Here is a 14,999-nt window from a genome sequence, read left to right as displayed (position 1 = left end):
TGGAAGTCGCTTTGGATAAAAGCGTCTGCTAAATGAATAAATGAAATGAACATGCATGCTATTTATGGGCTTTGACAAATATATGGTGTATTAAGCAGTCGGCCACATCTTCATGATTACATTCATTTAATCATTCACTTCATGTAAAGCAGATACATTGAAACATAATAGAAAAGTCAAACTGGGCTAAATAAAATAAAACATTGGAAGAAAGAAAACACGAGATAGCTTTAAAATGTTCTATCAATTCAAATGTTGATAAAAAAAAGCTGCACAGAAAATCAATAACTCTATCCTCAGCTCTGTAAATGTGCTTGTCCCACAAACTTCACCTTTTATCTCCGTAACAACTGATATGAACTCTCCTCATTCCTGCACTCTTTCAAGGCTTCTGGAGCTGGGCATCATCCTCTTCGTCCTCCTCCATCTCCTTCACTCTGTACCCTACATCTTGGTAGGCCCCCTGCACCAGGGAGCATTGGATTTTATCATAGGTGGTGCTGCAGTCGTCCAGGTTCAGACCCTGTAAGCATTCATGAGTGAAAATACAACAGAAAGATGTATAGTGCTAGTACCCCATGCAGACACGTACCCAATTACAAACCGAACAGATCCTTCTCTCTCTCTCCACTAGAATGGCCTAACTCACACAGATTTTTTTCTCTACTTCACATTCATTCAATGGCGTAGGTTTACTTTGAACATTGGAGCAAATTCGAGCCGAAAAAATCTGAGACCCCCCCAAAAAAATCCTGATCCAAAGATTCAAGATCCAGACATTCAGGTTGCTCAAATAAAAAAAAATATGAAACAATCCCACCAAAAATTCTAGCTTCAGAAATTCAAATAGAATAAAATTCAGGCTGATCAAATTTGATCGCCCCCCCCCAAAAAAAAAAATTGCCTCCAAAATTTTTGCCAAAAAAAACAATTCAGATCCAAAAATTCAAAGTTCAGACACCCAAACAGTAAAATTCGGAGTCTGTGCATTGGTGAGCATTGTACATTGTGGTACTTGAACCTCACCTCATATATGTTCTCCTCTTCCCTTCTAGTTCTCAGAATCTCAAGCTCATTTACTCTCTTTGCCTGGAAATGTAGGAAAAGATGGGTAAGTCATGACATGGGAGGGTGTGGACAACACTGTTGCCGTCATACAATCTGAACTATAAATGAACAGTGGGGTTTTCGAAACCACTGAACTGCATTACAATTCACCACAAACCATTCAAATGACCATCAAAAGACATTGATACAACATTTCCTATCTCTGGACACAACATCAATATGCACACATTGTTTGATATAGATGTGTTGTATGCAGTCAATGTAACTTCATGTCAGTGCACCTAATGAGTAGCCAGGGAGGTTATTGTGGTAGTATATCAGGTGTGGTATGACCTCTGACCTTAAAGAGCAGAATGACCCCAGGGAGGAGTACACACACCAGCAACAACACCCCCTCTACCGCCAGGATCTGGTTCTTCACACTCTCACTCAAGTCAAACACCTTCTCCATAGGCTCTGGCAGTAAGGGGGTAAAAAGAGATTAGAAAACGTATCAATCAGTCTCTCTGTCTCTCTCACTGGCTCTCTTATAGGATTAACAAGGCAGAGATATGTGTACCTCCTGCATGTGTGTTTACAAAAGCATTGAGAGTGAGAGTCAAATCAAATGCCTCAGCTCTCAGATGGAACATATGGCAACTGCTGTACATACTGTACTGTATACAGCAGGCCGTTTTTTAGGTGTTGCAGTTAGCACAACAAACTGGTTGAGGAAACAGTAATTTGTAGTGTATATTATTGTGTATATATATACTGTATATATATACTGCATATTCAATACAAATGCTCTTCATCCATTTTCTTAGTTATCAGATAGCAGTTACAGTAGCTACTTAGACTATGGTAGACTATACATACCACTAAGTAAGTATTACACAATTAGCACACTGCATGAATCGGATGAAGAAACAGTGAGTGGGCAGTGTGATCGCTATGTGAGTCCTTTACGCCCTTCTCCTTCCCACGAGGGCTCTAAATAAAGCACCTAATCAACGTTTCGACAGAGCCTTTTGATTAAAGTAGGTGAGATTACTGAACAAAGTGTCCATTCAGCAAGGGCAGTGCCTGGGTTTTCCAGGTGGATTGTGACGTGGTCTTTGGAACCACTGTCGCGAGACCACTGTCGTCGTATGAAAGAGCCACTGTGGGTTACAGTGCAACGATACTGACATTCATTCGTTCATTCATTGCGCCTGGACTACGGTTAACTGGATTTTAGGATTACAAAGCTTTTGCAATGCTGAGCTATTCTGATACCCCACTCCCCCAAGCAGATATACACACACACACACACTCATGCACGCATGCACACACATGCGCACACACACACAAGTGTACTAGGTTATTGTGAGTGTGAGGCCTTTTGCTGTTCAATGCGGGTGATATAATCAAGATAACGTTGAATCAAATGCTTGGTAGCACACCAAAATGTATGAACGATGTACAAAGATTGTAAATGATTCATCTAATATGAACGACAATACCGTCTCATTAAAGCAAACTTTATACAAAGGCATGAAAGAAAAAACGCACCTTTGGTGCTCACTATATATTGTATGTCGTTGACCCGACCATGCATCATCAAGCACATTCTCTCCAGCGCTGTTTCTCTCCATGTCTGTATCACACAAAACACCTATCCACACACACAGACACACACTCACTGTAGACCTGTAGGAAGGTGCCATGTGTGTACGTCGAGGACCTCAGGGAACTGTTGTTCAGGAAGCACTGGTACAGCCCACTGTCATCTAACTGGACCGAGCTCAGGGTGAGGTGATGACACCAGGCTCCCTCAACCGTTTGGTTCTTGTCAACTCTCACCCGAGGGTCCTTAAGCTTTACTCTCTTGGGGAAGCCCGTTCCATTGACTGTGTGGACGCTGTGGATCCAGCTGCCATTCACAGCGCCCCTTGTGGTGTGGTAGCAGCACTGCAGGTGGGCGGCGTGGGAGAGCTGGACCCTCAGAGAAGGTCTGTCAGCCTCCAGGGTCACCTGGGAACGGTCGCCCTGGGAAACAACTGAGGGGGAGGGAGGGTAGATTGAAAAGATGGGTTTTATATGGGAAGGTCGTTGTTTTCCATTTGACCTCATTATGCTGTTGTCAGACAGTTAATTGAGGTCTTGTGAGGGTGGGGATGAGCCACCTGACATCTGCTCGAAGAGGAGATCCGCCTCACTGGAGCAGAACTGAGGGTTAGATCGTGTTCTAGGCCCACACATGTATTGATATGCAATGTTATGAATACATCTGTACCAACCAGACTGTATCCATAGTGATGACATTCTGTGCATAGACGAAGGAATTGCATACTTTGACTGTAATGTTAACATTCACCTACATTCAAGTTGTTTTTAGTACATTTATAAGCTCATCGCTTTTAAGTAGCACAAAAAAAACGTACTCAAAAGCCACTGTAATGATGCAGGTGAAGCACACACAACCCCCACTGCATGAGCTGAGAGAAGCCTCCTTACCTGCCCATCCACACAGACACAGGACTGCGATGACGTTCATAATGTCAATTGCGTTTGAGTAAACACACTACTCAAAGACGGTCCTCTCGTGCTGTCCCCACCGTCAAACACCTTCCAAAAGCCGTCGCTCTTGTTGTCGAGACAGTTACACACACCCCGTTTCTGTGTCCATGACAGGATGTACGCTTGATTGAATGTGCTGTGCTAAAGGAACCTCACCCCCCCATTTACAAAAAACACAAGGGGGGGGGGGGGGGTGTTCTTGTATATCGAGTGCATCTCAACAGTTTAGGATGGCTTTGTATCTCTTTCCCTGTCTATCTGTTCACGTTCATCCTCATTACCTCAGGATATTCTTTATCGTTGGTTGTTACATTCTACTATGATACAAGTTGTGTCAACAGAACAAAATGAGCAAACGAAACAATATTATTTTCCCCTCCCCCCACATTTATTTTAAAAATGTATTCGAAAATAATAATTATAAAAACGTACCACAATTCTTCTGAAGTATACATAATTAAAAACCCACAATAGAATCAGAGCCCAAATACACAGTATAATTCTTGCATATTCATTTGTATGGATAGACAGGTTGATGCCTGGGTCACTGCCTACAGCCTACTCTATACAAAGCCCCAGGAAGGAGCCAACAACATACTGATCGAGATCCAGCAGTCATGGAGGTGAATAAGCACATTAAGAATACAGAGTGGATACCCCTGAGATACCCACAGGGGGAGATGCAGAAAGACACTTTAACAAGAGGAACTGTACCCCCCCCCACCCCCAAAACCGACCAATAAGAAATCAGGATCATCTCAGGATGCATATCAGTCACAAGGCCCATATCAGTCACCGGTCAATTTCATGATCCCATTACAGACACCGACCCTCACCAAATAACAAGCATGTGTTTCCTAGCGAGTCCTGTGGATAGAACAAAACTTGATCGTCAGAACAAGGCACCCTTCTATAAATACACCTTTATACATATTCATCAAGCTATATTATCATGTACTTGTAACGAGGATAGGTGTGAAAGCAGGGGGGAGAGAGAGATGACGGTTTGAACAGGATTTCACCTGCTGATCACTGCTGTTCAATGGTGAAGAAATCTTGGTTGGGGTAACTGTTTAACCTTATCCTGTTAACCTGCATTGAGCAACTGAACAATAACAACTAATCCAATATGCAGTTTACAGTTCAATACTTGGATACAATCAAGGTTTTCCTTCTCAAACAAGAAATTAAAAAATATCTGATCACACTCCATGTTTGACAAATGCATAATACATAATAAAAATTTTAAAAAACAACAACACCAAACTGTCTGGGTACACCAAACAAATCACTTCTTAAGTAGCCTTGTTCATTCAAGTCTAGATGCCCTTGGGGTCTACGGAAATCTTCATGGTTTCCCCTTTCGGAGTGGCACCATGTCATTGTATCAGCTCTGGGGTTTTTTTGGTACTATCCCTAGACTAATCGTTTCAGTGTTGACGCTGGTGTGTCGGGAGTTTGGAGAGTGGAAAAGCAGCCCACCCCATCCAGCCACCGTCTCCCCTAACAGCATTAAGTGACATGCTAACATCAACGTATACGTGTCAAAATATATAACAGCGACTGAGGATATTACTAGTATATGGCTATCTCTCTTTGGTCCGGTTTCGGAATCCACAGTTAAATGCCTCTACTCTGCAAGAGAATACTCCAAATAATAAACAATTACAATAATGTTCTAAAGAATATTTTTTTAAAGCACACTAAAAACAAATCGAATATAGTAAAAACAATACAATTATTGCTACCACTGAATAATGTAAATTTTTGTTGTTGTTGCAGACTACGAATGTATTGAACAGCATTTATTATATATATATAAAATAACTTCTCCACCTCCTTCTGCTGGTGAGCTATGGTCACTGCCACAGACGTCACACACACACACACACACACACAGAATAGAGGTGTGTGACGTGTCAGCTGGTCTAGCCGGTGTAAACCCTGTTACTGCACTGAACTCCCACGTCATGCATATTACAGTGAGTGTGTGTGCATATATGTGTGTGTGTGTGCGTGTGCATATCTGTGTGTGTGTGTGCCTAAGCCTACTTATCCCGCGTGTGCTCGTGACGGCTCCTACAGAACATTGAACACAAATCTGCTTCTCTGCTCTTCTTTAGTATGCGGTCGTCTTCAACGGCCAAACTAGCTCATTTCATTCACTTCACTTCACAAGGCCTCAAGTTCACTCCAACACTCCTCTCTCCTCTCCCCTCCCCCCCCCCCCCCAAATTCCACCCATCTTTGTTCCACTTTCTGCTTCCGCCTCAAAAAAAGTCAGTCTCCTGCCTTCTCTCAGTCCGCCCAGCCCCGATACAAGCCCAGTGCAATAGCAGTGTGATAGAGGAGAACATACTAGGGACCCAGAAGATACCAGGGGAATAAATAAAAGCAATAAACACACAAAAATGCCGTATATCTCTAACGTGACAAACTGCTACTACAAAAAACAGATGCTTAGGCTTTTCAATCACGCGCACACACACACACGCACGCACACACAAACACACACCCTCACAAATAATCAGGGTAGACTACTTGACACAGAATCATTTGATTATTCAAATACTTTACAGTAGATAATTACAATCACAATAAATATTGGCAAAATGATAACTCAAGGGTTGGAATACAGGGATGTTGCTCTAATTTGATAAGGGTAAAAGTGCATTTCTGCTATACTTTGGCATTGAGTACATAATCTATTGTTGTTCTGCCTTCTGCTAGGGTAGATTCTACTAAGGCTTAACACTGCCCTCTACAGGACAAAGAGCAGTAACTGCATGCATATTATGGTTCATAGGTCTATCTAATTTGGTTGGCAATGACACTGTTTATGTACATATCTGGCATGTCCAGAGCAGGTGTCTTGGGGGTGTGTGTGTGCGTGTCTGTGTGTGTGTGTGTGTGTGCGTGTCTGTGTGTGTGTGTGTGTGTGCGTGTGCGTGTCTGTGTGTGTGTTAAGGCAGGTAACAATCTATATTCCTAGGCAGCCTCTACTCAAAGCAAAAATATTGCTTCAATCTTTGGCAGCTCTTTGCATAACCCACACAAAAAAGCAAAAACACACACACACACATACACTAGCACACACACCTTGTTACAATTATTCGTCCCCTCTGTTTGTCTGCATCTTGATTGGCTGTGACTTATTGTCAGTCTTCATTTAGGGCTCAGGCATGGAACACGAGCACAGAGTGTGGAGTAACCAGAAAATTCCAGGCAGTACGAATCAATCCTCCAAATACAGCTCTAGCGACCCGAATCCGCACTAAAGAGAAAAGGAAAAGACACATTCAGTCTGTGGGTGTCTCTAGCAACACTAACACTGCAGTAGATCTAGATGCACAATGAGAAAGCACATCCACTTAGATGATCAGACGTGAGGAACCATCTATCCGAGTTCATCTGCGCTTTCACCTTGTGCTTTCCACCAGCAGGGGGCATCACATCTCAATGGAAGTTGCCCTTCTTGAAGGTGAACTTGGACAGGGCCTCTAGCAACTGGTGGTGAGCCTCCTCAATACCCTGAAAGAGGGGGATCAATACCAAGTTACGGACAAGATCAAGTAAGCACACTTTCACTCTGCAGTCATCCATCCTTTCACCAGCTCCTTTCATCATACGCTCTCTGTCTCCATCGCTCCCTCTCTGCCTCTCTCCCTACCCCCTCTCTCTGACTCCCTCTCCTCTGACACGTACCCTTGCTGGGAGCACACATAATAGTCATTGTCAGAGAACTCCAATTTTGCTCAGCAATTTTGGCTGTGATGGAAGCCCTGCTATAACAGCTGTGGTTAAACGATTTTCTCTCTCAATCTCTCTTTGGGTAGTTTGAGCCCATTCCTCCCTCCTTACTTAAACCATCCTTTGTAAGGCCCATTATGTCATCTGCTACTATTTTTTATGGACCAATCTCATCTCTTCTTGTGCCCCCCCACCCCGCTTCCACAATTCTTCAACATACTCTCTCCACTCCCTGCATAATTTTCAATCTACCCATCTTTGTCCCAGTCGTAGTTTATATTGGTCATCTCTTCCTCCAAGTCCCATCTCTGTTTCTGTTCATCCCTCCTTTTTCGGTCACCTGCAGTTTCTTCAGGTGCTCCTCCAGACTGTGGAATCTCCTCCGCACCTCCTCCCTCCTCTCCTGGGACAGGACGAGAGGAGCGCTGATCCCTCCCTCCTCCTCCGGCTCTCCCTTCATCTCTGCCTCCTCTCCTCCTGGCCCCGCCTCTTCCCCCTCCCCACCCCCCTCCGTGTGAGAGCCTTTCTCTGTGGATCGACAGTTTAGAAATTGGGATTTAAACGTTCGACTTGAGCATCTACTGACAGCTAAAATCCCTATGCTTGTTAAAGGACAGTACAAAAAGTCTGATTTGACAAAAGCCAATCAGTGGACAAATACCTGTTGATTGACAGCCTTCGGACTCCAGGTCCTTCCTTTCTGACGCCTCCCCTCCATTTTCCTCGTCAAGATGAGAATCCTCTGATAGACTGATGCTCCCAACCAATAGCCTCTTCAGGGACATGACTGTAGGATGAACATGACATGATGTAAATAATCAGAAAGTGACCAATGGGAAGGAGGGAAGAAAAAAAGGAGGAAATGAACCGCCTCCACCTTCGTCCAGTGCGCCATTGGCCACCTTCTCCTGAACACTGTTGGTGTGACCAATCAGATCGAAGCCTTTGTCTGAAAGGTAGTCGATCAGCGAAGGGGGCGAGTCGGCTGTCTTCTCATCTGTCAAGCTGTCCTTATCTCGGTCTAGAGACGGAAACACGGAAAAAGTCAGGAAGTGAGTCCAGGTGCCGAAAAACCTCCCAGCAGACTGGAACGCCCTTCTTACATTTAGTCATTTAGCAGACGCTCTTATCCAGAGCGACTTACAGTAAGTACAGGGACATTCCCCCCGAGGCAAGTAGGGTGAAGTGCCTTGCACAACGTCATTTGGCACAGCCGGGGAATCGAACTGGCAACCTTCAGATTACTAGCCCGCTTCCCTAACCGCTCAGCCACCTGACTCCCACAGGTGGCCGACTCCCACTTCTTACCAGTGATGGGTTTCAGCGAGTCCCCTCCGTTCTCCGTGGGGCTGAGAGGGGCGTGCAATCTGGGGGAAAGAGAAAGAGGGATCCGGGGATCAACGTTACTTGCTGGGAAAGAAAGATTGGAGACAGAAAGATGATTTCCAAAGTGTGTGTGAGAGAGTGTTTGTGTGTGTGTGCGTGTGTGTGTGACAGTGTGTGGTGTGGGTACTTACGTGGTGGGGCTGAACGGAGACGCCACTCCTCCGATAGCCAGGCTGCCCTGCCTCTTGCGATCTATCACAGGAGGCCCGCTTTGCTTCAGCTCATCCACCGCAGACTTGATCACATCGGTCCAACTATACGGATAAACATGACCACACACACAGAGAGGGAGAGTCAGAAACACAAGTCTCACACATCTACCTTCACGTTCATTACAGGACTAGACAGCACAGTACAAAACCAGTACAAGCAGTACTAGTACCAGAACAAACCAGTAGGCAGTACTAGTACCAGAACAAACCAGTACAAGAAATACTAGTACCAGAACAAACCAGTACAGGCAGTACTAGTACCAGAAGAAACCAGTAGGCAGTACTAGTCTAGTCCAGAACAAATAGCACACTCACTTCTTCCTTTCTCCCAGAGACTGGGCCACCAGCTCATAGATCTGAGCCCCACTGTCCCAGGTGAAGATCACGTAGAAGGCCTTACGATCTGAGAGAGACGGGCGCAGATATTATCTGAGGTAGATGATTGATTTATCAGTGTGGAAGTGTGTGTATGTTTGTGCATATTTATACTGTCTCTGTGTGTGTGAGAGTGAGTGAGTGGGTGAGAGAGAGAGTGTGTGTGTGTGTGTGTGTGTGTGTGAGCGAGAGAGAGAGTGTGTGTGTGTGAGCGAGAGAGAGTGTGTGTGTGTGTGGGGGGGGGGCCCCCACCTGTGGCCACCTCCCTGAGGAAGGCCGAGTCCAGCTTGATGATGGGGCTGAGCATCTGCTTGCCCTCCTGCACGGCGATGTTGCTCTTGCTCTGGCACTTGAGCACCATCTTGTCATCCTGCCTCTGCAGCAGCACCAGCAGGTCCCCCAGCAGCACACACTGCACGTCTGCAGGGGACAGAACACACACTGTAATGCTGTCTGCAGGAGGACCAGGACACACTCTGTAATGCTGTCTGCAGGAGGACCAGGACACACACTGTAATGCTGTCTGCAGGAGGACCAGGACACACACTGTAATGCTGTCTGCAGGAGGACCAGGACACACACTGTAATGCTGTCTGCAGGAGGACCAGGACACACACACTGTAATGCTGTCTGCAGGAGGACCAGGACACACACTCTAAAGCCCAATTTATAATTAGGTCGCAGACACTTTTGAAAACTTCGCCGACAGAAATGACGTCTCGGTCGACACTTTTAACCGTCGCTTAGAAGTGTCGCCTACCAGGAGAAATTTCTACTGGCGCGGATGTCGTCACATAGTGAAAAATTAAAATTGTCAGTTTCTCCGATTGATCACCTAGGCTACAAAGCGTTAACAATGTAACCATAGCTATGAATGTAACGGTAAAATGATTCTGTTTACGTCACGCGAACCTTGAGCACAGGCGACTGTTTGCCGAAGTATAAATGCAGCAGCCTGAGCGACACTTTTTTTTTTTTAGTCGGCGACCATTTCAAAAGTGTCCACGACCGAAGTATAAATTAAGCTTAATGCTATCTCCTCATCACTCCAGGTGATGTATGAATTGTATGCAGCATGTACACACACACACACACACACAAATAAAAGTACCTAGAGCTTTCTCCTTTGTCACTCTCCAGATCAGAGGGCCCTCGTAGATCATTTTTTTCTGCGTCAGGTCAATGTTCTGAGGAAAAGAGGACCATCGAGCAAACATGAGACAGAGAGAGCGAGAGCGAGGCCGAGAGAGAGTGAGCGAGAGAGAGAGTGAGCGAGCGAGGTCAATGTTCTGAGGAAAAGAGGATCATCGAGCAAAAATGTGACAGAGAGTGAGCGAGAGAGAGAGTGAGCGAGAGAGAGAGTGAGCGAGAGAGAGCGAGCGAGACAGCGAGAGAGAGAGAGAGAGGACGATACAGGAAGTGAGGCGTCCGGACAGTCTCACCCTGTACTCTGTATAGAGTTCATTACTCGGCTTCAGGCCTGAGGTGTCCAGTCTGCGCTGGTAGTCTTTCAGAGTCTGAGGAAAGAGAGAGAAAGGAGGGCGGAACAAGAGAGAGAGGACTTAGAAAAGTTTGTTCTGGAACCTGCTGAGCTGAACAGATACGGGTCGAGCACCACAGCTCTCAAAGTGACTTCAAAGTGACCTCGTATAAATATGGCTTAGTGTATGCTTTTAGCGTGCGTGTTTGCAATAGGTATGTGTGTATTTCGAGTGTAGTCTCTGGCTTGTGTGCGTGTATATGTGTATGTGTATGTGTGTGTGTGTATGTGTATGTGTATGTCTGTGTGTGTATGTGTGTGTCTGTGTGTGTGTGTGTGTGTGTATGTGTGTGTGTCTCACCAGCAGGTTCTCCATCTGCTTGACCTCGTCGTTGACGTGGTTGAGGATCTTCCTGCAGCACTCAGCACTCTGCTGGATGCTCTCTTTCTCCTTGGAGTCCTCTGGAGGGGAGCAACACACACACACACACACGCACACACACACGCGCACACACACACGCACACACGCACACAGAGTCAGCAAGCTCACACGCGCGTCAACACACACAACCACATACATTTACACTCCCCCCCGCGCCCCTCTGACACACACACCTGTGCTCTTGGCGATATTCTCCAGCAGTAGGGGGTACTTGGTCAGTCTCTGCATCTCTATGGGGATGATGTCCTTCAGCTGGAGTCTTCGGCACTGAGGCTTGCTCTCTGCCTCCTGTTCCACACACACGTGCACGCACACACACACACACACAGGACAGTGAGAACAGACAGTGCGTATGGATGCTTGTGTGTTGGTTCCACTTCACACAAGCTTTTATGGTGGTTTCAATGATCGTACCCACTAGGATAGAAAACAAACGTGTGTGTGGGTGTTACCAGTATGAAGGCATTGAAGCGGGGGTCCTTCTTCTGCCTCATCTTGATCTGCTCCAGGGCCCAGGTCTGGTGACTGCAGAAACGTGCTGTCAGCTTCTGGAACCACTCTCCCTCCGTGCCTCCGAACTGAGAGACGAGAAGACCGGACGTCACACACACACACACACCTGTCCATGAAGAGACTGCCTGCCAATGTTTGTGGGAGAATAAAGTGTGTGCAGTCCAGAGAGTGTGTGGTCTAGATCTAGGTTAGATCTAAACTGTCTATAAAAAGGTGTGTGTGTGTGTGACATTCAGGGAGTGTGTGTTTTTGTACTTACTCTGTTGTGTAATGTGGTCCTGATGGAACTGACAATGCAGTTACCCTCCTGACGAACCTTCTTCAGGTTCTCATAAAAGGCATCTGGATGCACACGCACACACACACGCACACACACACACACGCACATCACTTAGACCTCAGCTGACCTATTGGCTAATATAACCAAAATCTTCTGGTTCGACAGAAGGGGTCATTCAAAAGGTCCTCCCTCGCCCAAGTCGGCACTCACAGTGCATCTCTATGATCTCGTCCAGGTTGGGGAAGATGGTGGCCAGGTCTGTGGATGTCATGATGCCTCTCCCTCTCCAGAGGCCTGGAGAACACCATCTGGAGCACGCTCAGCATGCGCACGTGGGCGTGCTCCGTCACGTAAAGCTCTGGGGAGGCAAGATAAGAGGGGAGGGGTGAGCCTTTCCTCCTCCTTCTTTTCCCTTCCTCCTCCCCCCCTTTTCCTTCCTCCTCCCCCCCTTTTCCCTTCCTCCTCCCCCCCTTTTCCCTTCCTCCTCCCCCCCTTTCCCCCTCCTCCTCCCCCCCTTTCCCCCTCTCTCCTCCCCCCCCCTTTTTCCCCTTCCTCCTCCCCCCCTTTTCCCTTCCTCCTCCCCCCCTTTCCCCCTCTCTCCTCCCCCCCTTTCCCCCTCTCTCCTCCCCCCCTTTTCCCTTCCTCCTCCCCCCCTTTTCCCTTCCTCCTCCCCCCCTTTTCCCTTCCTCCTCCCCCCCCCCTTTTCCCTTCCTCCTCCCCCCCTTTCCCCCTCTCTCCTCCCCTCCCTCCTCACCATTGATGACTTCCTGTCTCTTGGTCTCCTTCTTGCTGAGTCGTGCGAGGGTGTCGGCGGGGGCCAGCTCCCTCCAATTGGTCGGGTCCTGCTCCAGCTCCAGTAGGCGTGGCTCCACCTCCTCCTGCTGTGGGGCGGGGCTTAGGGGGGAGGGGCCAGGCAGAGCGTTGTCGGGGGACGGAACGTCAAAACTGAGGGGGGGGGGGGGGGGAGAGAGCGGAGGAGCAGCAGATGGAGGGGAAGGAAGGAAGTTGCACAGGAGAGGCTTTTGAAAATTGTAGCCTTGACGGAAATGAATATGAAACATTCAATTTATTATAAATGATCGGTTGAGGGATGCTTTTGTCTTCATCCGGGTAAAGTAACTTGTCCTTATATTCTTACTGTCAGAAGATGACTAAGTCCAACCTTAGGGGAAGGAAGGGGGGGGGGGGGCAGTCTAGCTATAGTGAACTCTATTCACTTTTACTTAGTCTGGAACTTTTGAGGTTTGAGGACAGACGGTTTTAGAGTAGGCCAGTACGGTGTCAGTCAGTCAGTCAGCTAGTCAATGAAACAGCAAGTCAGCTGGTCAGTGAGACAGTCAGACAACGGGTCAGTCATCTCATTTGTCTGTCAGTCTGTCAGTCCCTGCTGTGTGCCCCTCCTCCCATCAAGATGGAGATGGTGGGGGGGGAAGAGGGGGGTGGCCGCCTTACAAGAAGTGGTGCTTGGGGGAGGGTGGGGCGGGATGCATCGCCGTGGCGGCGGCTTGCAGGTCCACGTCGCTACGGGAACGCGGTTGTTTGGACCGGGAGGAGCCACGGCGACGGGAGGAATGGCGGTCCACCCGCGCGCTCTCACTGCGCAACACTTTCCTGGGGAGGGGGGAATAAGGTGGGGGGGTGGGAGGGGGGGGAGGGGTGTAAAACGTGGAGGTAGGAAGGGGAAAAGACAGTGCAGAGAGCAGGGGAGGACAGGAGGAGACAAAGTAACGACAGAGATGGGGTGAGAGAGAGAGAGAGAGAGAGACAGAGGGAGGGAGGGAGGGAGGGAGGGAGGGAGGGAGGGAGGGAGGGAGGGAGGGAGGGAGGGAGGGGGTGGAGATCCAAAGGCCGAGGACGAGGGGTGACCAAAACGAGAAGAACGAGGGAACGACAAGAGGAGGGAAGACGGAACACGTGTGAAAAGAGTGAATGAAAGAGGAGCATGGAGAATGTGACAGAACAAGGTTAGAGACAGTCATGTAGACCCAGATGAACCCTGTTAGTAAAAACCCTCTGTGAAGACACACTGGAAGCCCACTCTGAATGTGTACAGTGAAGAGACTAGTCATTTATAAACAGGTGTACCAGTGCTCTGAGGAAGGCAACCTAATGGTGAATGGAGCAGATCAGATCTTTGATCTCTCACACAGACTGACAGGGGCCATGTGACCCTATGCCCCCTTCAGTTCCACACATTTCCCAAACGGGGGGGTCGGACAACCCTTAGACATGCAGTGTGTTCGAGCTCTCATGCCAACAGTACAGCAGGTCTACGGCTCTCTACTCCCACGGTCCGCCCACCTCAAAACCAAGCTGCAGAGATGAATGATACTTATCCATGCAGTGTGTGTAAATGTGTGTGTGTGTGTATGTGTGTATGTATGTGTGTGTGTGTGTGTGTATGTGTGTGTGTGTGTGTGTTTGTGTTTCAGTGTCTGGCCTGACATCTGTCCCAGGCTGTCTCATGGAGCAGTGACCCACCTTGTCTTGCGTCTGTAAAAACACCGGACAACACAGTTACACCACCACACACACACACACACACACACACACACACACACACATCAAACGTTCACAGCTGTACACCAACACACAACCACACTGCCTTCAAAAGCTTCACCACAAACTCACAACCTTCACAACCCTGTGCACACCATACGACCACAGAGGCCCTACCTAGCACCACGTTTACACCTCCAAGACATAAATCGCGTGACGAAAGGCAACGCGCTGGACAGGAAAACGGCTCGGGACAACACATGCAGCAAGCGCACCACCTGCAGATGGAGGAAGGCCCTGGCCTGGACATGGAATCAGTGTTCAGATAGCTTGAGGAGGGCAAGCAGGGGCGGGGGACGGGGGACGGGGACGGGGGGTACTTGAGTTACAGGGACCGTTCATAAGAGTGCTAATGGGTCCCAAATCACCACCCCCCCCGGGACACAATTCGAT

At 47.8% G+C, this 14,999-nt stretch overlaps 2 protein-coding genes across 2 annotated transcripts in view; both read right to left on the bottom strand.

Annotated features, from left to right (window-relative positions):
* Positions 1-109: 109 nt before the first annotated feature.
* Positions 110-3,689, bottom strand: cd79a (CD79a molecule, immunoglobulin-associated alpha). Its single transcript, XM_067238576.1, has 5 exons — positions 3,547-3,689; positions 2,733-3,089; positions 1,409-1,524; positions 1,027-1,089; positions 110-523 (listed from the first exon to the last, which is right to left on the bottom strand). Exons 1-5 carry the CDS (start codon positions 3,584-3,586, stop codon positions 383-385), a joined length of 717 nt encoding a protein of 238 aa, XP_067094677.1. The 5' UTR covers positions 3,587-3,689; the 3' UTR covers positions 110-382.
* A 2,857-nt stretch (positions 3,690-6,546) lies between these two features.
* arhgef1 (Rho guanine nucleotide exchange factor (GEF) 1) overlaps positions 6,547-14,999 on the bottom strand; it is a 24,481-nt gene continuing 16,028 nt past the window's right edge. Inside the window, 20 exon segments of the mRNA XM_067237367.1 lie at positions 6,547-6,883; positions 7,033-7,140; positions 7,700-7,887; positions 8,021-8,146; positions 8,237-8,380; positions 8,668-8,726; positions 8,877-8,999; positions 9,273-9,360; positions 9,585-9,752; positions 10,444-10,519; positions 10,775-10,849; positions 11,174-11,274; positions 11,428-11,542; positions 11,707-11,832; positions 12,027-12,109; positions 12,258-12,324; positions 12,326-12,405; positions 12,802-12,992; positions 13,500-13,697; positions 14,529-14,540. Of these exon segments, the coding sequence (XP_067093468.1) occupies positions 7,066-7,140; positions 7,700-7,887; positions 8,021-8,146; positions 8,237-8,380; positions 8,668-8,726; positions 8,877-8,999; positions 9,273-9,360; positions 9,585-9,752; positions 10,444-10,519; positions 10,775-10,849; positions 11,174-11,274; positions 11,428-11,542; positions 11,707-11,832; positions 12,027-12,109; positions 12,258-12,324; positions 12,326-12,405; positions 12,802-12,992; positions 13,500-13,697; positions 14,529-14,540 (2,095 nt within the window). The 3' untranslated portion in view covers positions 6,547-6,883; positions 7,033-7,065.

The sequence above is a fragment of the Osmerus mordax genome, chromosome 6, assembly GCF_038355195.1.
Source record: "Osmerus mordax isolate fOsmMor3 chromosome 6, fOsmMor3.pri, whole genome shotgun sequence".
In the NCBI taxonomy this organism is placed as follows: Eukaryota; Metazoa; Chordata; class Actinopteri; order Osmeriformes; family Osmeridae; genus Osmerus; species Osmerus mordax.
Note: the sequence above shows the minus strand (reverse complement) of the source record. Positions and strands in the feature narration are given on the sequence as shown.

Excerpts from the sequence above, each read along its gene's own strand:
- cd79a (XM_067238576.1), bottom strand. The coding sequence starts at position 3,586 with ATGAACGTCATCGCAGTCCTGTGTCTGTGTGGATGGGCAG. Across the intron at positions 1,090-1,408 it reads GGGTCATTCTGCTCTTTAAG|GCAAAGAGAGTAAATGAGCT; the intron begins GTCAGAGGTCAT and ends CTACATTTCCAG. Across the intron at positions 524-1,026 it reads AAGAGGAGAACATATATGAG|GGTCTGAACCTGGACGACTG; the intron begins GTGAGGTTCAAG and ends GAATGCTTACAG.